The sequence below is a fragment of the Elephantulus edwardii genome, unplaced genomic scaffold, assembly GCF_000299155.1.
Source record: "Elephantulus edwardii isolate Elephantulus edwardi_28Jun2011 unplaced genomic scaffold, EleEdw1.0 scaffold00051, whole genome shotgun sequence".
Lineage (NCBI taxonomy): Eukaryota > Metazoa > Chordata > Mammalia > Macroscelidea > Macroscelididae > Elephantulus > Elephantulus edwardii.
In genome coordinates, this window is record NW_006399801.1 from 11547038 (window position 1) to 11574915 (window position 27878).

General features: G+C 41.1%; 2 protein-coding genes across 2 annotated transcripts in view; one reads left to right on the forward strand and one right to left on the reverse strand.

Moving 5' to 3' along the window:
• The first annotated feature begins 12812 nt into the window (after nucleotides 1-12812).
• Nucleotides 12813-13568, forward strand: LOC102849463 (chromosome unknown open reading frame, human C21orf140). The gene has a single exon (XM_006886739.1). The coding sequence runs from the start codon at nucleotides 12813-12815 to the stop codon at nucleotides 13566-13568; it is 756 nt and encodes a 251-aa protein (XP_006886801.1).
• An 11063-nt stretch (nucleotides 13569-24631) lies between these two features.
• SMIM11 (small integral membrane protein 11) overlaps nucleotides 24632-27878 on the reverse strand; it is a 4432-nt gene continuing 1185 nt past the window's right edge. Inside the window, exon 2 of the mRNA XM_006886740.1 lies at nucleotides 24632-24793. Coding sequence (XP_006886802.1) covers nucleotides 24632-24793 — 162 coding nt within the window. The remainder of the gene's footprint in view (nucleotides 24794-27878) is intronic.

Consider the following 27878-nt stretch of genomic DNA (forward strand, 5'->3'; position numbering starts at 1 on the left):
GTACATTCAATACTCTTCTCCAGCACCAGAGCTCAAAGATGTCAATTCTCCTTCTATCCTCCCTAGTCATTGTCCAACTCTCTGATGCATAACAAGTGATGGTTAGTGATGTTGATTAATGCTGATGGTACTGGACGTGGTGTTAGTGTTGGTGGAAGTTGACAGTGATAGTAGTGTTATGCTACGGTGGAGAAGGAAACAACTACTACTGTTGTGAGATGTGTCAGGTAGTTCTGCCTCACAGCTATCCAATTCACAATAAAATTAAACACTGTCAAGTGTTGCACCAATTTTACAATCGTTGCTGTGCTTATAAGACTCACTGTTATTCTCCCAATCAACCTCATGGAGGATCTTCCTCTAAACAAACCCCCTATCTGGGAGCTTTGATGACCTAGTAAGTAAGGAGTCATGTTGCCAATGCAAAGGCAAGTGGTTCAAATCTACCTGCTCTACAGGAGAAACTGGGTTCTAACTTAATGGCATAAGGACTTTTAATTTTCTACTTTATCATTCATGATGTCTTTTTCCATGGACTGACACTTCCAGACAACATGCCCAAGGAAAGAACTGAGAACAGTGTTGGCAAAGAACAATGACTTTGGACTGCTAAAATAGCAAATAAATCTGTCTTGAGAGAAGTGCAGCCAAAATGCTCCTTAGAAGTTGGGATGGTGAGACTTTGTCTCACATACTTTGGGTGTGTTATCAGGAAGCAACTAGTGAACTGGTAGCTAAGCAGAGGCCACACCATCCCTTGTCCTAGAGGACAGTCTGCTCCCTTCACAATCAATGACCTGTGCTCTGGATTACTCCAAGAGACTCAGATTTACGTGTAGACAGTACTTTCAGACATTGTTAAATCACACATAGTCTTAAGACTCATGAAAATGTTTTGCAAATACTTGTTATTTGTGTGTCTGCCTAAAAAAAGATCCTATGCAGATAACTGCATGTTAAAAGAGACTGATCAGGGAGGGAGGAAAAAAAAAAAAGAGACTGATCAGCTAAATAGCTTAGTAATGCTCAGTAATCAAAGAAAAAAATGATATATTTGATTCAAAAGCACATTTTAATCAGCTTCTAGAAAGGTCAACAAGTTGAATTTTGGGTGTTAATCTCCTGGACCAGAGATGAGTTATACTTTTTTCCCTAGACGAGAGTAATTAAGAAAACAGAGGCTCTTGGTCACATTATCCGAGAGCTCATCAGGGACCTGGTATTTAATAAGTATCTCCAACTGAAGGAGAAACTCAGGACAGATAATTTAAAAAAACAATGGTGTGATGAAAATAAACGCATTGCTGTTGAGTTACAACTGATTCTAAGCTGAACCTCCAATGGATTTTCTAAGACTGTAAATTGCAGAGGAAACCCCCCTCCTGACATGTTTCTAAATACAACTCTCACTATATGATTCAATTATTTTGATTCCATTTTTCACATTATGCCACCACTGTCACTTTTTTCTCCAAAATATTTCCCCACCATTAACATGAGCTGCTCTTCCGGAATTCCCCTGCCTCTGAAAACCCTCCAGAGCGTCAGCTATGGGTCAGCTCTGACTCTACGATACACAACATCATACGCTCACAGCTCCTGAAATAAAAATCCCTCTTTTCTTCCTTATTGCCTTAAAACTTGTAGCCGGTAATAATCTTTATTTCTATATATTTGCTTATTTCATATAAGTGATTATGGACTATTTATCATTTTGTGACTAGTTTGTTTCACTCAGTATGATGCTTTCAAGATCCACCCACATTGTAGTATGCACCAGAATTTGATTTTGCATTATTGCTGAGTGTATTATTTCATTGTGTGTGTACGCCACATTTTGTTTCTTTGTTCATCTGTTCCCAGATATTTCTGTTGCTTCCACCTTTTGCCTGTTGTGAAGTGTTATATAATGAACAGCAATGTAAAGATTTCTTCACGGTACAGAACTAGATTTATGATTGCTGGTTCAGGTGGTAATTCTATGTTCAACTTTTTTGTGTATATATATGTGTGTGTGTATCTATATATACATATATATAGATACACACACACATATATATATACATATAGGTGTGTGTGTATATATATATGTGTATACATACACACATATGCATATACATATATGTATAAATGTATATGTGTGTATATATGTGTATAGTGTTTCAGGCATTCCTCTATTCATGTCATGTTTCATAATATCATCCCCATATATTATCTGCTATAAAATTAATAATCATGTATCTAAATAGTTTTTTACAAATATAGCACCATTTTGCAGCCCCACATGAGATGAATTTGCCAGCTTCTCTACAACCTCACATTGCTTTCCTTTTAATAATAGCCATTTTAATGGGGGTTAGGGATTATCTCATTGAGATTTAAATTTGGATCACTCTAAAGAGTTATGCATAGTCAATAGCAGATAAAATCCCAATAAAAATTACATTATTCCTCTAATACCTGGTGTGGATTACCACATTAATGTGTGACAGAGGAAACGTACCTTTAGGAACTCTTGGTAAGAAAAATACACATGAAATATTGATGACTCAAGACATGTTACAACAGAATTGAAAATTTGATCAGTAAAATTCAGTAGGGCAGAAAGAGGCATAAATGCCATTAACCATCAGCATCAGTGATAATATCAGACACATTGAAAAATTTGACAGTGTGAAACCAACCAGCTGAGTGATGTTGAAACTCCACTAACAATTATAAATGTCAAATTAAACCATAGTATTTCGATGATACTTATTTCTGTGTTCACGTATGAACAAATTCTAAACTTCCTGGGAGACTGTTATTATATAGCATTGAGTCAGAACTGACTCATAACTGACTTTCCAGTAGATTTTCATAGTCTTTAGATCATACAGGTGGTTTGCCTTTCTTTCTCCTCCAGAGCAGCTGGTGGATTCGAACCACATTCCTTTTTACCAATACACTACCAGAGCTCTTTGAAGAGTAATTGTTACTGATAGGTGCTGTCAAGTCAATGATGACTCATAGCAACTTTATGGACAACAGATCTCAACCTTGCTCTACCCTGTGTCATCTTCACTATCTCTGAAATACTCAAACCCATTGTTGCAGTTAGTGTGTCAACCCACCTCCCTGAGGGACTTCCTCTCTCTCACCGACCTGCCACCTTTCCAAGCATGACGTCCTTTTCCAAGGGCTCACCTTTCCTAACAGCATCCACAGTATGTGAGAACCTTTGCTGCCCTCATCTCCAAGAAGCATCTGGTTTCACTTTCTCTAAGATATATTTGTTTCTTCTTTTGACAGTCCGTGTGATGGATAATCTGTACTCTTCTCCAATACCACAACTCAAAGGCATTGATGCTTCTTCTGTCGTCCTTATTCATTATCCAATTTTCAGATGCACAGCAACTAGTTGGAAAAAGAAAACAAACCACAAAAAACCAAAAACACCACCATGGCTTGAATCAGGTGCACCTTAGTCCTCAAACTGACATCATTGCTCCTTAGAGTTGGAAAGGTTCTTGACAGCAGATTTTTCCCAGTGCAGATTGTTTTCTAGGGAGTTGCTGAGATCCTGCCACTAGTCATGTTCTTCTTGGCTTGTTTGAAATCCCGACTATCATGTATCTCTGTATTTAGCTCCATGGAGGCTCAGAGCAGCCCTGTCTCACACACATCTCTCTTGGTACTGAGGACCTACTCTCTCACCAAGCCAAACAGGGTATTTCCACCCCCAGCCCCTGCCTTAATACATGGGTAAGTGCTCAGCTGCTAACAGAGTCCACCCAATGACTCCAAAAGAGAAAGACCTGGAGTTAATTCCCTGTAAACATTAAACTAAAAAGTAACAAAATCCCCACTGATGCCATTTGAGTCTGACTCATAGTCTCTGGAGGACAGGGTGGAACTATTCTGTAGGGCTTCCAAGGCTATAATCTCCATAAAAGCCCTAGAACAGTTGGTGGGTTCAAGCTGCCTACCTTATGATTAGCGCCAGAGCTCTCTAGAAAAGTCTATGAGGAGTTCTGCTGACACAAAATTGACTTGACAGTTCCAAACAACAATAACATCGATTTTTGAGAACAGAGAGGCCTGGAGCCTCAGTTCCTTGCCTATGATGGGAGACCCGTATGAGTCAGAGTGAGCCACAATAGCAAACCTCAGCCATCCAGAATCTCAGTAGTGAAAGCAACCAGGCTTATTTCTCTTTCATATCACAGGTGCACAGAGGTCAGCCTGGCCATGTGCTCTGTGTCGTCTTTGTCCTCACTCTGACATTCAGGCTGTGAGGACCGCCCCACCTGGACCATTGCTGGACCCGGTGCTGGAAGGAAGCGCTCTGGGCTGTCTCACTTGGACAAGGAAATGCTTCAGCCACAACGGTGGTGCGGTCTTTAGTGAATTGTACTGCTGACCCAAAGGTGGCACGAATCCACCAGCTGCTTCACTGGAGAAGGATGAACAGTCTCCTCCCACACAGTTTATAGCCTTGGAAAACCCAGTGGAGGATCAGCTATGAGTCAACTTCAACTTGACAGCAATGAGTGCGTTTTGAGTTGTATGGAAGAACACACATTACTCTGTGTCTCTCAGGTCTCCTCCCAATCCTCTAGGGGGAAGAAAGATGTGTGCATGTGCCTAGAAAGTGGAGAACCCCCAAAATGGAAGAATGATAGTACCACATTTTTCACACATAAAGCGTCCATACGGATAACATACACATGCATATGGCACTTACACCTCACAGAGGAGACTACAGGGAGGGGGTTGTGCTGCTTGGTGGGGGTCAGGAAGGAGAATATACAATGTGTGTGTTATTTGCATGTCACAGAGGCAAACCAGGTCGAAAAGGCTTACAAACCATGTTATGTGCAGCTTTTTTAGGGCCACCATAAGGAAGGCTCAGTCTTAGTGATCTAAATCCACCCCTCCATGGAAGGAGGAGCAATGTTTCCTCTGAGGCTTTCCAGTTCAAAGTTCTGTATCCCCTGCTCCCCACCAGGCTCTGATTAAAGCTTGGCTTCACCTTGGAAGCTTGATGACAGGTCTAACCTTGAGCCAATTCAATCAGAAACTATGTGACTTGGGTGTTGGCAATTTTGTAAAGTTCTAGATGTTTCTTCGATGTACTCAAACCAAGCAGAGTTCTAGACATGCTTTAAGTTGTGTAAGTTGGCTTTATTTCCTTCCAGATAAGGGCCATAGAAGGAGCAAAAAAAAATGAGAGCTTTGCTTCTACCAAAAGAGGCAAGAAGAGAGCTGAGGAAGGTTGAAGGTGATTGGGTAATTATCTTGACTAATGACTTCAGCTCCTTCTCAGAAGTGAGGAGCTGGGAATATCGTGGGCAGTGGAATGTGGGAAGGGTAGTCACTCTCTGCCAGGCCTGAGGACAGCGTTCTTTCTCTGTAAGTGCCGCTGTGGCTCAGCGTCAAGAAAACAGAAAGCCTCCTGACTACCCTTAAGACTCAGTATAACAATAGTCAGGAGGCCCTAGAAATTTTAACTCAGCTTAATGATACAGTGACTCTAACAATGGGCTTGACTATATCAGAGAGTGTAAGGATGGTGCAAGATAGGGTGAGTTTCAGAAATATTGTTGACAGGAACTGAATTTTTTTTTGTTGTTAACTTGTTGGCACCTAACAAGAACAAGAACAACAACAAGAACAACAAATGCAAGCTCCTCCCTGCTGCCATCCCATATCCTTTCAGTGTGCATCAGTCACACAGTCTCCAGTGGATCTACTTTTAGATTGTAGTTAACACGTCTCTAAATCAATTTATTCTGTCATCCTTCTGCTGATAATTCGCATTTCTGTCTCAGATATACTGAATCTGCATTTGGTCTAGGGTAGGAACCTCTGGTGGCCTTGTGGATAAGGAGAATTGCACTGCTAACCTCAAAATAGTCGGTTCAAATCTACCAGCTGCTTCACAGCAGAAAGAAGGGTAATCTCTTCCTGTGGGATTTGCAGACTCTCAGCTATGAGTCAGTTCTGACTCAAGGTGCATAAAAACAACAACGTTGTTGTTGTATACTCAGCAGAAGATTGAACCAGAATGAACTTATACAGAGCACACTGTTCTCTACACCCCCTAATGGCCACCTTCTTGTATTGAGACCATTAATAGACTTCTTTCCCCCAGTTTGATAAATTTCTTAAGAGTATGGACTCTTTTCAAGATTTACTCAAACACTAGCATCCAGATAGCTGTCCTTTAGATTTCTTGGCACAACCTGGTAAGCACATCCAGGGCTGCATCTGTTTTTTGAAATATATCAGTTGGTATCCGTCAACAACTAGGGGCCTATTTATTTTTTTTTAACTTTATACTGATTTATTTACAAAGTTTGAATACATTGTTTTTCACAGAAGATCCTTTTCTATTTCCTTCACCACACCATCAAATTGTGCAACTTTATAATGAACAATCTCCTCTCCCCTCCCCATCCTCACCCTTCTGTGTCCAACCTCTCCCCCCCACCTTAGATCCTTATACTCATTCAACAGTAATGGTTTTATACAGTATTTGTCTTTGTGGGACTGTGGGACTGAGTTAGTTCAAGCAACATAATGCTTTCCTGTCCCTCCCAATTTAGGTAGTAATTTACAAAATGACTGCTCCTGCGTGCTGCATAGTAGTCTATTGTACCACAACTTCTCAATCCATTTGTTTGTTGTTGTACATCTGGGCTGATTCCATGTTCTTATGATGGTGAATAATGCTGCTATGAACATTGGTGTACGGCTGTGTGGATCATAACAAACTGTGGCTGACTCTGAGAAGAATGGGAATTCCGGAACACTTGATCGTGTTAATGTGAAACCTGTATTTGGACCAAGAGGCAGTCATCAGAACAGAGCAAGGAAACATTGCATGGTTCAAAATGGGGAAGGGCGTATGCCAGGGATGTGTCCTGTCTCCATACCTTTTCAACCTGTATGCATAACGGATTATCCAGGAGACTGGGCTCTACGAGGAGAAATGTGGCGTCAGGATTGGTGGGAGAGCTATCAACAATCTGCGTTATGCAGATGACACAATCCTGCTTGCTGAAACTGAGGACCTGAAGCGCTTGCTGCAGAGGGTCAAAGACTGCAGCCTTCAATATGGATTGAAGCTCAATGTCAAAAAGACAAAGATTCTTACCACTGGACCAATTGGCAACATCAGGATGGATGGTGAAGAGATTGAGATTGTACACAGCTTTAGTTTGCTTGGCTCCACAATCAACACTCTTGGCACCACTAGTCAGGAAATTGAAAGATGTATTGCCATGGGAAAGTCTGCTGTTAGGGACTTCTCTAAAGTACTGAAGAGCAATGGTGTCTCTCTGGAGACTAAGGTGCATCTGATACAGGCCATGGTTTTAGTAATCACTTGTTATGCATCACAGGGTTGGACAATGACTAGAGAGAATAGAAGGAGAATTGATGCCTTTGAGCTGTGGTGCTGGAGAAGAGTATTGAGGGTATCATGGACTGCTAAGAAAACAAACAGATTCAGCCTGAAGAAGGTAAAACTGGGTGGCTCTTTGGAAGCAAGGATTCTGAGGCTTCGTCTAACATACTTTGGACATGTTGTAAGGAGAGACTGGTCCTTGGAGAGGGACATCATGCTTGGTAGGGTGGAGGGACAGCGCAGGAGGGGAAGGCCCTCTATGAGGTGGATTGATTCAGTGACGGGGGTAATCGGGATGGGTGTATCAGAGACAGTGCGATTGGCACAGGACAGACCGGAGTTTAGGGCTGTTGTACATAGGGTCACTATGAGTCGCAAGTGATTCAATGGCATATAACAACAACATATTCCAAGCAATGAAATAGCTGGGTCATAGGGAATTTCTATGTTCAGCATTTTGAGGAAACGTCAAACTGCCTTCCAAAGGGATTGTACCATTTTACAAGTCCACCAGTAATGTATAAGAATTCCTTTCTTGCCACATCCTCACCAACATTTATTACTTGCTGTCCTGTTAAACTCTGCCACTGCTACTAGAGTGAGATAGTATCTCATTGTGGTTTTGGTTTGCATCTCTCTTATTACCAGTGATTTGGAGCATTTCTTCAAGTGTCTGTTGGCCATTTGAATATCTTCCTCTGTAAAAATTGTTTCCATGTATTTTGCTCATTTTGTAATTAGGTTAGCAATCTTTTTCTAGTGAAAGGGCCTTATTTTTTGCCAAAGCCTTCATGTAGATTGAATTTTTTTTTATTATCATTGGTTCTTGATCTTGCTACCTCTTAAAATTATTTCATGTCAGTCAATTCTTTTTTTGTACAGTGACTATGTATTTTTTCATCATCTTTTGATGTTTCCGTAATCTTTCAAGATTTGCACATAGCATTCTGTAGTATTGAAATCAAGGCTTGAATTTGTTATTATTTTTTTTCAGCTTGAGATATGCCAACTGAGTTCTTCCTTTTGATTTTCTGACTCTAGCTCTTTGTACATTTCATTCACTCTGCTTTGTTTTCTCAAGCTGCCCTTGGAAATTTTCTGCTCAACTCTTTTACTTTGTGTTTAGTTCATCTTTCAGTAAGACTTTTCCATCTATTCTTGATTTTGCTATGCAGATGGGTGGGGATATATGAATGGGACTTGGTAGCTTACCAACAAAGGATTGGTTATCTACCATTCCAGGGGGTTGGCCAGTCTCACCAATCTACAAGAGTATTGGATTATCTCAAAAAACAAAGTGAATAGCTCTAGCCAGAAGATCAGGATCTTCCCCCACCAGAAGAATGAGACCCTTCCCTAGCTGGTTAAATGTAGGACACACTTTGAGACAGTAGCAGACATGGCAGAACAAGAGACGTGATGTGAGATGAGTCCTTGGCAGGACTGTGAATTTTGTTGGACAGTTGGGGAGGGGGAAGCCAATATTGGAAGAACTGAGAATTTGGGAACACTTAAAACCTTGAAGCTTGACGTTTTGGTGCTTGTGTGCACATTTTGGGAGTTGTCTTGACTGTATTCTGTTATTAATTTGGATTATAATCTTTTGAATTCCCCAGTGCAGTTCTGTGTGGTCTGTGAGCTGTCACGTTGGATTTTGGTCACAGAAAAGCAGTGGGATTGGTTTTGAGATGAGTAGAAAGAGGCATGGGAGCATCAGGGACATGTCTGACCTCATGGGAATAGGTTTAGTATTATTGATGCTGTGGATAGGTATGATTTCTCTTTGTGAAGCTGATGAAGTTCAGACATGGCCATTCTCACATGGCCCTTGCTCCTTTTACACTTTGTCATTTATTCCTTAAAAAAAAAATCTTGGCATTCTAGTACAATTTCCAGTCTTTTGTGACATCCATTTTGGATTTTTCTTTTTCTTCTGTCTTTGTAGTGACCTTTTACTTTCTTCGTAGATGATATCCTTTGTCATCCCACAGCTCATGTGGTCTTAAATCATTAGTCTACAATACCTTAAACTTCTTGAGATGGTTTTTAAATTCAGGTGATACAGGCTCCAGGTCATATTTTGGTTCTTATAAATTGGTTTTCATTTTCTTCAGTTTTTCAATTTGAATGTGCATATAAGTAATTGACAGTCTGTTCCATGGTCAGTCTCTGGCCTGGTTTTGACTATAAATAATTGAATTCTTTCTAAAGATGTAGTCAATCTGATTCCTGGTCAGTCCATCAGGTGAAGTCTATGTGTCTAGACACCATTTGTGTTTTTATAAAAGGTATTTTCAGGAAGCTCTGGTGGCCTAGTGGCAAGAAGCTGCACTGTAATCCTCAAGATGTGTGAGTTGAATCCACCAGATGCTTTGCTGAAGGAGGGGCAATCTCCTCCTGTGCCAGTCAGATCTGATTTGACGGTACACAACAAGGGTTGGGGGAAGGAAAGGTATTTGCAAAGAATAGATCATTGGTTGTACAAAATTAAAACATTCAGTCTCCAGCCTCATTTCTTTCAGGACAACCAAGAGGACAAGATCCATATTTATTCCCATTCCCAAGAAAGATGACCCAACAAAATACAGAGATTATTTAAAAATATCATTGATATAACCTGCAAACAAAATATTGCTGAAGGTTATGCAAAAACAGCTAGAACAGTTTATCAATAGGCAACAGCTAGGAATTCAAGCTAGATTTAGAACAGGGCAAGGCACCAGCGATACTATTATTGCTGATTGCAGGTGGATCCTGGCTGAAAACAGAAAGTACTGTAAGACTGTCTATATGTATTTTATTGACTATGCAAAGGCATTTGACTAGGCAGTTCACAACAAATTATAGCAAGGATTGAGAAGAATGGGAATTCCAGAATAATTAATTGTGTTCATCAGACCAAATAGCTATTTTCTTAACAGAGTGAGAGAACACTGTATGATTCAAAATCAAGAAAGGTGTACATCAGGGAAGTATCTTATCTCCATACTTACTAAATCTGTATGATGAATAGATCACTTGAGAACCTGGACTTTATGAAAAAGAATGTGACATTCTGATTGCAGGAAGACTTATCAGCAATCTGTATTATGCATATTATACAACCTTGCTTGCTGGAAGTGAGAAGGACTTGAAATTTTTGCTATAGAATATAAAAAACTATAGCTTTCAATATGACTTTTGCATCTCAACATCAAGAACACAAAAAGCCTCACCACTGGACCAATAAGCAACATCATGATTGATGGAAAAAAGAATAAAGCTGTCTACTATTTTAGTAGTAAAAAAATGAAAAGATGCATTGTATTGGGAAAATCTGCTTTCAGGGACATCTCCAGAGCAATGATGTCAGTTTAAAAGTTAAGCTTTGCTTGATTCAAACCATAGTCATTTCAATTACTTGCTATGCTTCTAAATGTGGTACAGTGACTAAGGAAAACAGAAGAAGAATTGATGCCTTTGAGTTGTGGTGTTTGAGAATAGTATTGAACGTCCCATGATTGACAATAAAACAAGTAAGTCTGTCCTGAAGAAAGTGAAAGCAGGGCGCTCTTTGGATGCAAGTCGGGTGAATCTCCTCTCACATACTTTGGACATGTTGTAAGAAGGGGTCGGTCAGTCCTCAGAGGACATCATGCTTGGAAAGGTGGAGGGTCAAAGTAAGAGAAGAAGATCCTTAAAGAGATGGATTGTCATAGTGACAATGAGTTCAAGTGTGGCAGAGAGAATGAGGATGGCACAGGATAGGGTAAGTTTCAGAGCCATTGTTCATAAGGATACTGTGAGTCATAGGCAACTAGATGGCATACAACAACAACCAGACCTGGGAAGCTCTCAAGACTTACGCCTGAAATTGTTGTTGTTGTTGTGTACCATTCATTGAATTTGAATTGACTTATGGGTGTCCCTCCTTTGGGTTTGCAGAGGCAGTACAATCATTTGGGAAGAGACTGCTCATCTTTCTCTCATAGAGCAGCTGGTGGACTCAAACTGCATGCCTTTGGGTTGGCAGCTCATCTCCTTACCACTAAGCCACTAGATAGATCTCCGAGAGAAATAGAAGGGAAGGTCCAGTGTGAAAAACAATGTATATGAACTTTGTATGTAAACCAGTATTTTTTTCAAAAAAGAAAGGAAATAGGGAAGTGCAGAAGGGAGGGAAGGACAATTTCTTCCATTTCAAAGCTGGTCCAATCTTGACTTTTGTTCTCTTTCTAATCATTTTTCCTTTTCTTGTCACTGCCCAACTCTCATCATGCCTATCCTCCCTGCTAGCTTCTCTCAACAATAATAGCAACATTGTTAGTAATCTCTGTGTCAGCAGGTTACATACATTACCTCATTCATCCATACGGTACTATTTATACATACGTATTGTTTTCCCCTGTGCAGACAAGGAAACTAAGTCCGGTAGGAGGTGGAGATTTGATCCTCCTCTTTGCACCTGGAAAATTCTCTCTTAATGGCAAATGTAGACAGGCAGCTGGTACAATCTTTATGCATAGACACACACCACACATGTCCTGACTTTCTTGGACCTGCCATGACTGACTGTGTCTCTGGCAGATGGCACAATGTCAAATCAAATGCATAGTAGTTGCTCAGTATTATTTTAAATAAGTGAATAAATGTAAATATTTCTTACTCATCTCAAAGAACCAAATGGAAAAGGTAAAGAAATGTGACTAATGGCTAAGTTTCCAACCTTCCTGATAGAACTAATGCAGAAATTATATCCACCTAAGAGGTCCAAGGGAGGATAGAAGGAGAAATGATACCTTTGAGCTGTGGTGCTGGAGAAGAGTATTAATGTACCCTGGACTGCCAAGAAAACAAACAGATTCATCCTGGAGAGAGTTAAACCAGGCTACTCCTTGGAGGCAAGGATTCTGGGGCTTCGTCTGGCATACTTTGGACATGTTGTAAGGACAGACAGGTCCTTGGAGAGGGACATCATACTTGGTAGGGTGGAGGGACAGCGCAGGAGGGGAAGACCCTCTATGAGGTGGATTGATTCAGTGACTGGGGTAATCGGGATGGGTGTGTCAGAGGTAATGTGATTGGCACAGGATAGAGCAGGGTTCAGGGCTGTTGTACATAGGGTCGCTATGAGTCACAAACAACTCGATGGCACATAACAACATAACAACAAGAGAAGAGAATTGTTCTGAGCAAGTATTCCAAGATGCTTTGAAATCTGAATGTAACTATGGGACTGTAGCCCATAATATTCCATAATTCTGTTGTATCCATAGCATTTCATGATTCTATGTATTAAAACCATAATGCTTTGAAATCTGAGTGTAAGTATGGGACGGACACAGCTGGAAGAAAGCCCTTTCTGAGGTCATCATCCCACCTTTGCCAGATCTTCACATATGTAAATGTTAAAGCTTTTAAACATGTTTGGGGAGACATCATGCTTCACTTCACAAGTCCTCTTTTAAGAAATGTTGTATTCAGAAGCCAGTTTGATAGCATAATGAGGAAACGATGCCTCCAATATTTGAAAACTCTTAGAACTCTACAATACGATGGGTTTAAGACTATATTTTTTGGGGAAACTAGTATCTCTGAAAGTCTTATAACTGGAGTTGATTCTGGTGATGGATATTTAATGCAAAATCCAACTTGGTGTATTGTGCATGCTGGTAGTAGTCAAGGATGGGTACCCTGGAAATACCGACTGTTTCTACGAGATGAGTTATGCATCAAGCAGGAAGATGACCTCTTCTTTGACTTCTGTGATGCGATGAAAAAGGCCTATGGGAAATGTGCCATCGTGGTCAAAGAGCAAAGACAGCAAAATGAAGCGAGGCAAAAGGAAGAGAAAGAAGCTGAGGACCAGCCCTGTGCCCCGTCGATCATTAACTTGACAAGCATAGCTTGTTGCCCTGAGGTGGCCAAATCCTATGGCCATGAGCTACTTTCTCTGCCTTTCCCTTATAATTACCTGAACCCACTAGACTCAGCCTGGTCTACTCTGAAATGGTTTATCATCAATAACAGAAAAGAGTTTTGTTTTCAGACCATGGATAACATCTATTCTTACCAGTATATACTTTTCAGCAACTTGATAAGCAAAGGAATTGAAAGAATAAGCCCAGGCAAGTGGAAAACAATAACTAACAAAGTTAGAAGATGGGAAAATTACTACCTTGGCAAATTTTCTTAAAACTGTTTCCCCCAATCAGTAATGAGACTCTGATGTGGCTTTAGTCTTTGCCAACTCCATTGAGCTAAAGTTCTGATCACTTCAGCAAAGAAACTTCAATTGGTGATCTCCCAATGCTTTCAATTTACTGGAGAAATTATTAAAGCTTGTCAGTAAGTCAGAGTTCTGGTTTCCCATTTTATTAAGGCCACTTTGAAGGCAATATCAATGGAAATATTGAGGTTAATTTAGCTCAAATAAGGAGGGTCATGAGAATGAGTTAAAGAACATATTTCAGGTAGGATTATATCCTCTAAAATACATATTGAAATCCTAGCACCTATATCTGTACTTCTGCCTACTACAAGTGTTAGAGTCTTTCCTTCAGAACTACTTTTGTGAAGCAATTCTTCAGGGTATTTGTTGTTGTTGTGTGCCATCAAGTCAGAACTGACACACAGCTGACCTTTCAGAAGGTTTTCAAAGGCAGTGTATCTTATGAGACTGTCCATCCTTCTCCCACAGAGTAGCTAGTGGATTCAAGGTATTTATCTACCTGTCTAAAGTATGGTTTTTTGATATAATTTCCTTGAGAGTAAGTGGTAAGACTCAAACCTCCTCAGTCACTCAAATTTTCTTGCATCATCACAGGTCCCTATGTCTGTGGCCTGAATTTTGGAATATAAGTGCTTTTTACCTCTCTGTCACATACCCAGAAAATTCACCTATCCAGAGTCCTGTGGTGTTAAGAACTAAGAACTATAACATGAGCCAGGTACATTTGTCAACACTTTACATGCTTAACTCATTTAATCTTCACAACAACCTAGAATGTGGAAACAATATCTCGATTTGAAAGCTCTGGAAGCCAAAGCACATTATCATTTCTGTGACAAGGAGCTAAGATGCTGACCAGGAAGTCAGGCTGCTTCTCTATAATCAGTGGCTCATCTAATCCTCGTAACAACCCCTTCAAGGAGATGCTAGTATTTGTCCTGATGAGGAAACTGAGACATAGAGCACTTAGTCAAGCCATAATCTAAGGCCTTTGCTCCTAATCGCCTTGCTTGGTTTGGTCATTGACACTCACCTTGTCTTTGCTTCATTGTCATAATCCACATGATGTAAGGCAAAATCTCACATCCAGCCAGACTTCTTCAGGCAAATGGATGGCACAACAAAAGTATCTTTCCATCCAATGACATTGAATCAGAGGCAAATTTAAAGACATTATTTTGAAGTGAAAAAACTTTTTTTTAGGTCATTTATGAAGATAAACCAACAGGAGCTACTTTTGTTAAGAAAAACTGTCTAATAAAAGAGGTATACGGGTCCAGCCTTTTAGGCCTGGCTTAATTATTAGAAAAACAAGTAGGGGAAAGAGGGCCAAAGATTCACCTTAAGTTTGCAGTTTCGTTACATAAGATTGTATTCATGAGGAAGAAAAGCTGCTTATATTAGGCATGGGAGTTTCCAGAAGAAAATGACAGAGAGTGCCCCCAGCTTGGGAATGGGACAGACATAGCTGGAACCTTCATTTTCCAACTTATTAGCTTTGAGACTTTGGGCCAGGTACTTTACTTCCCTGAGGCTCAATTAGCTCCTTAGTAATAGCGCTGAGGCCTTTACAAACCTTCTGTGGCCTCTATGTCGTGTCTGGCACCTAGTGAGAGTCCAATAAACTGTAGCTCACAGGCCAGGCTGAGGTCGCAGCAAATGTGTTCACAATTAAGCCTAATATCGCCGACCTCGTTTCCTTTTTACCCTTTGAGGAAAATGTTTGTTTTTTATCACCAGGGAATAATGAGAATAGACACATCTTAAGATAGTTTGATCAAAGGAAACTTTGTTCTCCAGCATTTCTTTTATGGCCATCTGCAAAAGGTTAGGGAAGATTTAATGATAAGAAGTTTCTTCTGAAAGGGTTGGGACAGGGTGGATGGTGGGTACAGCCTGCAGTCTCTTTGGGAGCAGCCGTGTTTTATTCACTGTATGACATAAATCAAGGTGGCAATACACAGCAGCACAGGGTTGAGCATCTGTGGACAAGTCCTCAGGATGTCCACAAGAAAGCTCAGGATGTCAGTGGCGCTGTTCTCCAGCTGATCAATGATGCCTCCTCATCATCCCCAGCCTTCACCAGCATTACCAACAGATCCTCAACCTGCTAACAGACCTGGGCGATACCTCAGGGGGCTGTATTAGCAAACAGTGTTCTCCTTGGAATGCTTTAAAGAGAAATAAGCAAACGGAACCCAATGCCTTTTGGTTCTGATCTCACCTGAATGAGGCAGGGCCTGGCCTATTTGGTTTGAGGGGAAGTGAGCCCAGCGGAGAGTGGGGAGAGGATGTGGAGACAAAATCTCACTGGCTTACTGAAGGCTGACTTGCTCACCTAGGTGCCAAATATTCCTTCTGTTTATGATTTTTATTTTACTATATACAACCCATCCAAGGAGCACTCAGACTGCACCCTTTCCAAAACATATGTTTGTTCTTTTGGTAGTCCGTGGGATATTTAGTACTCTAATACCATAGATTTAAAACATCACTTCTTCTTGTGCCATTCTTATTCACAGTCTACCTCTCAGATGCACAGCAAGTGACTGAAAAGACCATAGCCTGAATCAGACACCTTAGTTCTCAAATGGACATTATTGCTCCTCAGTAATTTGCTGAGGTCCCTGACAGTAGACTTTTCCAATGCATCATCCAACTGCTCATCTCCTAACTGCTAGTATCAAGGGAGTTGATTGTAGACCCAAGTCAGATGAAATGGTTGAGAACTTCATGATGTTGCCTATTGGTCCAGTGGTTAAAATTTTTATCTTCTAGATGTTGAGATGCAATCCATATTGAATGCTGTAGTCTTTGATCTTCTATGCAAGGGTTTCAAGTCCTCCTCACTCTCAGCAAGGGAGGTTGTGTCATCTGCATAACACAGGTTGTAATGAGTCCTCCTCTGAAACTGATGTCACATTCTTCTTTATAAAGTATATCTTGGAGAGGGTGCAGCCAAAGCACTCCTTGGAGGCAAGGATGACAAAGCTTTGTCTCATATACTTTGGGCATGTTGCTAGGTGGGGCTATTTCTTAGAGAAGGACACTATGCTTGGAAAGGTGGAGGGTCAGTGAAAGAAAGGAAGACCCTCAATGTGGTGGGTTGACACAAGGACTGCAGCATTGTGCACAAGTGTGTCAGAGATGATGAGGATGGCACAAGATAGGACAGGGTGCAGATTTGTTGTTTATAGGGTAGTTATGAATCATACTTGACTTGATGGCATTTAACAAACAACAACATAAACAACCCATTTTTACATTCTTAGCCTCATCAGTTCAGAAAGTTGTCTTTAAGATTTTTAAGCTCACTTTATAAACAAAGACAAAGCTGGGGCATTAACTAACTCACAAAAGGATTGGCAGCAGTGTCAGGACAGAATCCAAATTTACCTTGAAGACTTCTCATCCATTTCTTTCTGGCTGTACATGCCATTTAGGATTAAATTGAGCTGTAAGTTGGGTCCCATTTCAGTGATGTAAACAAAATAGAACGTTGATTCTCCATTCTCTAAAAAGATGTCGCAGAGTGGGCCATCCATGATGAGATGATAGATCTTTGTCTTTTTAGTAGGGAGCTCTGATGGCCTAGTGCTAAGAAGCTGCACTGCAAACCCAAAGGCACATTATTCGAATCCACCAGTGGCTCTGAAGGAAAAGGATAGACAAACTCCTCCTGTGTGATTTAGTGCCTCTGAAAACCCACTGAAGACTCACTATGGGTCAGTTCTGAATTGATGGCAAATAACAACATCCCAGACTAGAGCTCTGGCACTGTTACTCAAAAGGTTCAAATCCACCATCTACTTTTTGGCAGAAAAATGGACAATCTGCTCACATAAAGGTGTATGGTGTCAGTATCACTGAGACAGAGTTGACTCAATAGTGGTGGGCTTAGTTTTGTGTGTCCTAGACTTTGGCCCATCGCCATGATCAGCTCCTAGTCCCAATCAGTTGCAGACCAACTTGTCACATTAGAGTGCTTCAAACTCATTAAAAGCTCAAACTTACAGCCGTCAAGTCAGAATGAACTCATTGCTGACCCTTCAATGGGCTTTTGGAGGCTGTAAGTTGCACAGAGGGAGATAGTCCACCTTTCTCCCTTGGAGCTGCTGGCAGATCTAAACCACCAGAGAGGCGTGGCCTTTGGGTTAGCAACATGACTCCCTAAGGACTGTGTCACCAGAGCAATGGGTTTGAACATCCCATCTTTGGGTTTAGATGTGTTCTTTCTTGTTAGGTGATGTCAAGTTGACAACAACTCATAGTGACCCAATGAACAGCAGATCTAAACCTTGCCCTATGCTATGCCATCCTCACTATCTCTGAGCCCACTGTTATAGTCACTGTGTCATTCATCTAATAGTTGAAAGTCTTACTTTCTTTCTCTGACCCTCCATTTTTCCCAGCATGATGTATTTTTCCAAGGACTAGCCCCTCCTGACAAAATGCCCAAATTATATAAGACAAAATTTCACTACCCATGCCTCTAAGGAATGCTCTGGTTGTATTTCCTCCAAGACAGACTTGCTTGTTGTTTTGGCAGTCCGTGGGATATTCAGTACTCTTTCTTATACCATAATTCAAAGGCATCGATTCTTCTGTCATCTTTATTCATATGCTTAGAAAACAATCGAACATACCATGGCCTGGATCAGGCATACTCTAATCTTTAAATGTACATCTTTTCTCTTTTAGGACTTTGGACAAGTTCTTGACAGCCGATTCTCCCAATGCAACACATTTTTTTTAAGTTTCTTGACTGCTGCTATCATGGTTATTGATTGTAGATTCAAGTAAAATTAAATAATTAACAATGTCGATCTTTTCCCCATCTATTTTAATAGCAAGGAATTAGCATGGAAAATGAAAAAGAAGAGCTCATGCCCTCATTTAGAAGGAGTCTTCTGGGAAATGCTTCACTTAAATCTGATTGGCCAGATTTTCAAAGAAAGCTAGGAAACATGGCCGTCCAAAGTAAAGATTCTGGTGATGACAAACAAGTAGAAGTCTCAGCCACACTTTCTTCATCCTTTCCTTTTGGTGTTTGTTGGTGTACATTTAGCAAACATTCGAGCACCTTCTATGAACCTGTAAGGGAGAGTTCTACAAGCCCTTCTTGTCCTTGGTACAGTCTAGTGTGCCCTCGTCCTCAGTAACCTCTGCCCCAAAGTGGGGTGCTGGGCAAAGCCCAATAAAGATCCATACATCAAATCAGGGTGAGCTGTAGCCATGTGAAAACTCAACCATCTGGAAACCTATTTTAGGCACGAGTCATTTAGACAGTTAAGCTTCCCATATAAACGTATGGGAATTTGAAGATAATTTAGATGGATAATCTCCCTTAAAGCATCCCATCTCTTTTTTGTTTGAACTATTTGACTTCTGACATAATAATGCGTGCTTTTGCCTTCTTAAGCTAACTGTATAAATCATTCAACCTTGTCTGAAAGACATAGCATCATTATGCCGTGTTCCTAGTGTCCTCAGAGTGGCGCTGTGGAGCAGAGCACGGTCTGGAAGATGACACACTGAGTTCTTAAGCCTGACTGAGGACCATCTCCCTTGCACTAGGGTATTGCTGCTGCCAAAGGCATGTCTTCATTTTTGTTTCTAAGCAGTAAGCTTAAAAATCAATAAATGTGGTGGGGTGGTGGGGGTGTTATGTGCCCTTGAGCCACTTGCAACTCATAGAGACAACAGCCCTGAACTTTCTCCTATACTAAGCTAATTTCACTGTCGCCAACATATCTACCCCCATTATCCTACTTTACTGTATCAATCCATCTCATCCAGGGTCTTCCTCTCCTGTGCTGTCCCTCCACCCCTTCAAGCATGATGTCCTTCTCCAAGGACCAATTTCTCCTGGCCAAGTGTCCTAAGTATGTGAGACAGAGCTTCAAAATCCTAGCCTGCAAAGGGAAACTTGGTTTTACCCTCTCCAAGACAGACTTATTTGTTTTCTTGGCAGTCCATGCTATGTTCAAGACTTCTCCAGAACCACAATTTGAAGGCATCGATTCTTCTTCTGTCATCCTTACTCATTGTTCAGCTCTCTGAAGCATAACAAGTAATTGTGAAGTATGTCAAATGGAGTTTCAGAATCCTTGCCTCCAAGGAGTAGCCTGATTTTACCCTCTCCAGGACACACTTGTTTGTTCTCTTGGCAGTCCATGGTATGTTTAATACTGTTCTTCTGCACCACAACTCAAAGACATTGATTCTTCTTCTGTCTTCCTTAGTCATTGTCAAACTCTCTGATTCATAGCAAGTAATTACAGGACCATGGCCTGGATCAGGCACACCTTAGTCTCTAGACTGACACTGTTGCTCTTCAGTACTCTGGAGAGGTCCCTGACAGCAGACTTTCTCAATGCAATTAATTCATCTTTTGATTTCCTGACTGCTGGTGCCAAAAATGTAGATTGTGGATCCAAGTAGGATGAAAATGTTAACAGTCTATAAATAGGGTCAATGTAAAGGATACTGTAGCTGTCCTGTGGGTGTAGAACATAGATGTTATTTTTCTGTTGCTACTCATACAGTCTTACGTATTTCTAATTTATGGCCCAGTTGTTAGTTGTGAACTTTCCCAATCTATCTACATACATCTGCTCAGCATGCACACAAGAAACCAAATATTTAAACACAAACTATAAATCTACTTTCTGTATGTGGAGTGACTACTATCAGTATCTCATATTAGTGACTGCTCATCTCCTCCTAGTGGTAGAACAAGATATGAGAAAATTATTTTTAAAAAACTACCTGGACTGTCACGAGGAAAGTGAAACCAGGGTGCTCCTCGGAGGCAAGGATGGTGAAACTGTCACACATACTTCAGGTGTGTTGTGAGGAGGGGCAAGCCCTTGGATAGGAACATCATGCTTAGAAAGGAGAAGGGTCAGCACAAGAGAGGAAGACCTTCAAAAAGATAAACACAGCGACTAGAACAATGGGCTCAGTGTGTTGGTGATGGTGAGGACGGCACACGATAGGACAGGGTTCAGATCCCTTATTTCTATGGTCTCTAGTCACAGTTGACTCAGTGGAACATAATAACACAGTATGGGTTTAGGGAGTTCTGATGCCCAAATGGGTAAGGACTTGGGCTGCCAACCCAAAGGCAGGGTGTTCAAAATTCATCAGCTGTCCCAAGGAAGAGAGATGATTTATACACTCCCATGCAATTTAATGCTTCAGAAAACCACTTGAGGGTAAGCTATGAGTTTGTTCTGACTCTGCTTCGTCCAACTCTAAGTCATCCTCTGCCAAATTTATCAAGAATAAGGCCACTATACTAGAAATTCTAAAACTGGTACTTAAACCTCAAAGGCTTTTAAAAGACTTTAAAAAATAAACATTTCTATTTTTTCAAAAAGAAACATGGACATCTACTGTTGGTTCATGCTGTCAAGTCAGAACTGACTCAGAGCTGACTATCCAGTAGCTTTATAGAGGTTCCAAATTGCAAGGGCAGAGATTGTCCATCTTTCTCCCATGGAGTAGCTCCTGGGTTTGAACCACCTGCCTCTGGGTTGGCAGTGCAACTCCCTATCCACTAGACCATCAGAGCTTCCTTGAAAGTCGACTAGTTGGGCATATTTAGACCCTCCATGAAAAGTCCTCATGAGATTGATCAAGTATATGGGTTGGTCAGTGTGTCTCCTTGCTTCTTGTTATCAGTTAACATGAGGTCATCCATGATTAGAGTGGGTCTGAACCTAATATTTTTATAAGATAGACACAGAAAGATAGGGGGAGGGTGACCATAATGTTGCAGTTGCCTGCCAAAGAACTTCTGGGGCTAACAGAAACCAAGAGGCACAAGAGAGGATCTACCTTTAGGGTCTTCCAAAGAGTATGACCCTGCCAACATCCTATATTCAGACTTTGTAGCATCAGAACTGTTAAGAAGGGGGCGGGAAAATCTGTTCTTTTTTATTTTTTTATTTTAATTTTATTATTTGTGTGAGTGTGTATCGTCAAATCAGATCTGACTGGTACAGGAGGCGATTGTCCCTCCTTCCCCAGCAGATCAATGGTGGATTCGAACCGTGCGCCTCTGGTATTGCAGTGCAGCTTCTTGCCACTAGGCCATCAGAGCTCCCTGAAAATCTCTTCTTAAACACCATCCAGTTTATAGCACTTTATTACAACAGCCTTAAGAGACTAACACTCTTACCTGGCAGAGGATTCTCAACAGTTTCCACCCTGGAATTCCTCCCTATTTGGAATACATAGGTCAGCAAGATAGGAATCCGTTTTCAATATAGATGACACAGACACACTCTAGCCTCCAAAATACAAACACAAGGCCAGTCACTATAACCTAAAAAGGGGAGGGTAGGAGGAAAGGAATGGTGAGGGGGCATCCCGTGAACCAGTGTGCATGGAGGTATGGGTGAGACAAGGTGTGATCCTGCACTGTAATCCAGCTCTCTGGGACAGGCCTCCCTGCTCTGAGCCATAGAGCCTGGAAATGCTGCAGTGGGCTTGGGTTTGCAAAATCTCCCACCCTTTACAACAAAGGAGCGTGTGCCTATCACCTTGGCTTCCTCCAAAGACCAGAAACACACTTTATACAAAGGTATTTTATTTTAGTAAACAAAACACTGCAGTTGCAGCAGCTTTTATAAAAGCATACAAAAATTCATATAATTTTAAGTTAAAGCTAAAGGCCAGTATTTTATCTTCTGACACATCATTCAATAATCAAATCTTCTTTCTTCTCAGTTGGAGTTCACCAACAATGACATTTAAATGGGAAAATCTAGAAAGGAAGACCAGAGAGATAAGGCAGAAATGTTTGCTAAAATGATATATTTTACTTAACAATGTTAAACCTTATGTTCAGCCATTTTGACTTAGCAAAAGGGAAGCATCAAAGAGTTATCTATTAGGCATTTTTATCTGTTATCTGTACTTATTTTCAGCTTCAAAACTTACTTTCCCTTTAAAAATCTCTTTTGTTTAAAACATTGTCCCACAGTCAGTACCAAATCTGGTTTCTCTAAGTCCTCTCCCCTTACCTCCACAGCCAGATCTCTGGCCACGTCTGGGTGAGGAATGAAGCTTTTATAACCCCACACCTAATCTCCCCTTTCTCTTCTCAGTTTAAGACACAAAAAGATGGCTATTTAAAATATAACTTCATCTAACACCATTTCCACTAACCCTTTTTAATTTCTAAGGACTCCTCACCCTGATCCTGGTGACAATAAAGAAAATTTTTAAAATCTTAAAAAGCAAGGCTGTATCACTCCTGTGGTGAAGGAGTGATGAGCAGGTGACAAGATGTCAACCTCCCATCTCAGGTGTAAGAAAAACTACCCAACATCATTTTTTAGGTGCACAGTTGCTAGAGGTGTTAGACCTGAGACCAGTTTCTGGTTCTGCTCTTCTTTATATACAGTGTGAATAATTTTTCCATTTATAGAATATATGTACCTTGTAGAGATTTATACAAATTTCTATTACTAAGTATGCCTTTAACCTGATGGGTCAAAAAGGACAATAACGTGCTGCTGCTGAGTCGATGCTGACTCGCAGTGCCTCAGGGGGACAGAGCAGATAGCCTCAGAGATTTCCACGCCTGTCTCTTTCCTATAGAGCAGCTGGTGAGTTCGAACTGTAAACTTTTTGATTAGCAGAGGAGTGCTTAACTACTGGGCCACCAGAGCTCTTTAAAAGTATAATAGAAAGGAGCTCTGGTGGCCTAGTGGCAAGAAGCTGCACTGCAATCCCAGAAGTGCGTGGTTTGAATCCACCAGATGCTCTGTTAGAGAAGGAGGGACAATCTCCTTCTGTACCAGTCAGATCCAATTTGATGGTACACACACAAAAAATAATAAAATAATTTTTTTTTAAAAAAAAAGTATAATAGAGAAATTCATTAAGAAACTCGTAGGGAAAAGTAGTTTTGGAGTATACCTAGCCCAGCAGGTTTTTTAAAGAAATGATGCTCAGATCCAATCATAAACATAAGAGACTATGCCTGAGGTTGGGGCCTAATAAATAAAGAAGTTGAGTCAATACATACATCAGAAATAAGGAGATTGTTCAATGCCACAAGCTAAATCTGTTAATAGGAACTTCATAAAAACTTCCTTGATATTTTAACTGAACATTTTCTGGAAACCCACAGAATATATATAATGTGATAGTGAATGGAAATGGTGATGAGTAGGCTCTCATGCCTGTAAGGGGTCCTGGGAGTTTTTTTGAGGCAAGAAAAGGTCAAGGAACATGTATAGTGGGTACAAGAGGTGGCAAAACTGACCTGGATAAGGACATATTAGGAAGAAACTGGATAAATCACACTTTTTGTAAAGCTCTGGTGGCCTAGTGGTAAGAAACTGTACTATAATCCCAAAGGCACAATATACCAGATGCTCCATGGGGAAAGGGTGGGTAATGTCTTGTGCAATTTACTGCCTCTGATAACCCACTAGAGAGTCAGCTATGGGTCAGTTCTGACTTAACAGTACACAGCCACAACAAATTTGAAGATAAGAAAGTGTCTTAACCTTGCATGTGGGGAAGAGCTTCATATGACCTGGGACTCTCCATGCACTCCTGAAATACTATGCACAACCCTATTGTTTCCAGCATGTGCTTCTCTAGGGAGAAGGTCTTACCCTTTCATTAGAGTCTCAGAAAGAGGCCTGTGGCCCATTACCTACTCAGAACACTGGTTCAGAACACCCAGTGATGGAAGACCGCTGCAGGCCTTAGAGTAGACATGTGGGCTGGTCACCTGTTCCTTGGAAATGGCATTTCAGCAGAGGGAAGAGAAGCTAGTTGGAGACAGGAGGAAACTCAGCAAAACACAGGGCACAGAATCAGGATGCTCATATCACCCTTATTCCGAGCTGTTTTATATGTCCTCACTCAGCTCTTCAGATCCCAGGAATTTGGAATTCTCTGAACACATGACCCCCACTGACTAACCTAGCCTAACGCCCTGTCTATTTCACATCTGCAAAGCCATAGTACCTTTAGTTTCCCTTTTAGTTTCCCTTTTAGTTCTCTTTCTTCTCCGATTGCTTCTTTTCAGCCTCCAGTCTTTGTATTTTGGCGTCTAATCTTCTCTTTTGGTATAATTTGACTCCAGCAAATGTCAGGCAGAGTATTAATGTTTTTGCTGCCAAGATATACAGCAATACAGGCACGTGGTCAAGAACCTTAAAGAAAAAGAGAAAAATCCCAACATTCTAAATATTTTTGCTATCACTTGTTATGCCTCAGAGAGTTGGACAGTGACTAAGGAGGACAGAAGGAGAATTGATGCCTTTGAGCTGTGGTGCTGGAGAAGAGTGTTGAGGGTACCATGGACTGCTAGGAAAACAAACAGATTCATCCTGGAAAGGGTTAAACTGGGTGGCTCCCTGGAGGCAAGGATTCTGAGGCTCCGTCTAACATACTTTGGACACGTTGTGAGGAGAGACATGTCTTTGGAGAGGGACATCATGCTTGGGAGGGTGGAGGGACAGTGCAGGAGGGGAAGGCCCTCTATGAGGTGGATTGATTCAGTGACTGGGGTAATCGGGATGGGTGTGTCAGAGACAGTGCGATTGGCACAGGACAGAGCAGAGTTTAGGGCTGTTGTACATAGGGTCGCTATGAGTCGCAAGCGACTGGATGGCACATAACAACAACAACAACATTTGACTGTGTGGATTACAATAAATTGTGTCTAACCTTGAGAAGATTGTGAATCCCGGAACACCTGCTTGTGCTCATGCGAAACCATACTTAGACCAGGAAGGAGTCCTCAGAACAGAGCAAGGAAACACTGGATGGTTCAAAATCAGGAAAGGAGTGTTGCAGGGATGTGTCCTGTCTCCGTATCTTTCAGTCTATATGTGAAACATATCATTCAGGAGGCTGGGCTCTATGAGGAGGAATGTGAAATCAGGATTGGAGGAAGACTCATCAACAACCTGCATTATGCAGATGACACAACCTGGCTTGCTGAAACTGAGCAGGACTGAAGCATCTGCTGCAGAAGGTCAAAGACTATAGACTATAGACTATAGACTATAGACTATAGACTATAGACTATAGACTATGGATTGAAACTCAACATCAAGAAATCAGAGATTCTCTCTGCTGGGCCAATTGGCAGCACCTGACACATGGGGACAGGTATGTCAGTGAGAGTGGTTCAGGATAGGGCAGGTTTCAGAGCTATTGGGTATGGGGTCAATATAAGTCAGAGGTGACTCGATGGCACACAACATATAAATGGAATGTTTCCTTATTTAAAAAAATCTTTGTTTTTAAGTGCTATCAAGTCAACTACGACTCAGAGCAACCCTATGAACAGCTCTGAACCCTGCCCCATCCTGAGCCAGCCTTACCTTCTCTGGCACCTTTGGCCCCATTACTAGTCATTCTGTCAATCCATCTCATCCAGGGTTTTCCTCTCCTGCGCTGTCCCTCCATCTTTCCAAGTATGATGTCCTTCTCTAAGGACTGGTCCCTCTTGACAATACGCCCAAACTTTGTTAAACAGAGCTTCAAAATCCTTGCCTACAAGGAGCAATCTGGTGTACTCTCTCCAGGACAGACATGTTTGTTTTCTTGACAGTCATTGAACATAAGATACGTTCAATACGATTCTCTAGCACTACAACTCAAAGGCACCAATGTTTCGGGTAAATGTCTACTGAGCATCTACTCTGTTAAGAGGCTCAGGGTTAGGTGTTAGGCCTTCACTATTGATAAAGTCAAACATGATCACTGTCCCATGAAGTTGTCTTAATTCAACTCAGGTCTTTTTACTACCCAGTTAGGACCACAACTCCACTACAGATGTAATAATGCTGATCTTTGACAATTTCATCATGCGATCTGCCCATCATTTAAGCCTCTACTTCTGAGGTAGCAGTGTGGTTCAAGCAAAGGAACCAGTAGTTAGGAAAAGAAAGCAAGGCTGTGTCACCTGTACAATGCAGGTTTTGGTAAGTCATCCTCCAACTCTGATGATCTGTTCCAAATATAGACTGAAAAAGATATGGAGAAAGGCTACACCCCTAACACATTTCTTTCTTAATTTTGAACTGTGCTGCATTCCCTTGCTCTACTCACTCAAGAGCTTCCTAGTCTAGGTATAGGTTGTGCAGGAGCAGTTAAGTGTTCTGTGATTCCCATTCTTACCAATATTAGTCACAATTTGTTGTTATACAGTCAAATGCCTTCTCATAGTCAGTAAAACACAAATAGACATCTTTTTTAAAGACAGTTAAAAAAAATGTTGTTATGCGCTGTCGAATAGTCTGTTCATAGCAACCCTATGTACAACAGCCCTAAATCCTGCTCTAGCTTGTGCCAATCGTTTTGGCTCTGACATACCTACCCCCCTTACTCCAGTCACTGAATCAATCCATCTCATAGAGGGTCTTCCTCTATTGTGCTGTCCCTCCACCCTCCCAAGCATGACATCCCTCTCCAAGGACTGATCCTGCCTTGTAACATGTCCAAAGTATGTCAGACAAAGCTTCAGAATCCCTGCCTCCAAAGAGCAGCCAAGTCTCTCTAGGATGAACCTGTTCGTTTTCGTAGCAGTCCATGGTATATTCAATACTCTTCTCCAGCACCACAGGTCAATGGCATCAATTCTCCTTCTATCATCCCTAGTCATTGTCCAGCTCTCTGAAGCACAGCAAGTGATTGCAAAGACCATGACCTGGATCAGGCACACCTTAGTCTCAAGACCAATCTCAAAAAGCTTATTTTTCTAATAAGAAGATCAGTTTTTAAAAAAATAATTTTTGTAGTTATTGAGACTCAGCAAACACATTTGCTAATTCAAATTTCTACAAGTACCATTCAGTGACAGTGACTAGATTCTTCAAGTTGTGTAACCAATTCTTCCCTACCTTTTCCACCCTCATTAACACAAACTCACTGCTCCTTAAATTTCTTGCCTAAGCTTTCAAATTACTGTTGTTGTCAATTTGATACCAGATAGACAGATCTTAAAAGAGCAGTATGCTCAAGGCAGTCTTTATCAGTTCAGGTAGCTTTAGGCAGCTGTGGTGGCCCAATGCTAAGAAATTGTGCTATCATCTCAAAGTCACATTGTTTGAATCCACCAGGGCTCTGTGGGAGAAAGATGAGCAATCTCTTTCCAAGCCATTTACCGCCTCTGAAAACCCACAGGAGGGTCAGCTATAGGTCAGTTCTGACTCAAAAGCACACAACAACAACTATGTAGTTTTAAGAAGACTATAGGGAATATTTTAGTTTTATGCCTTTTTAAAA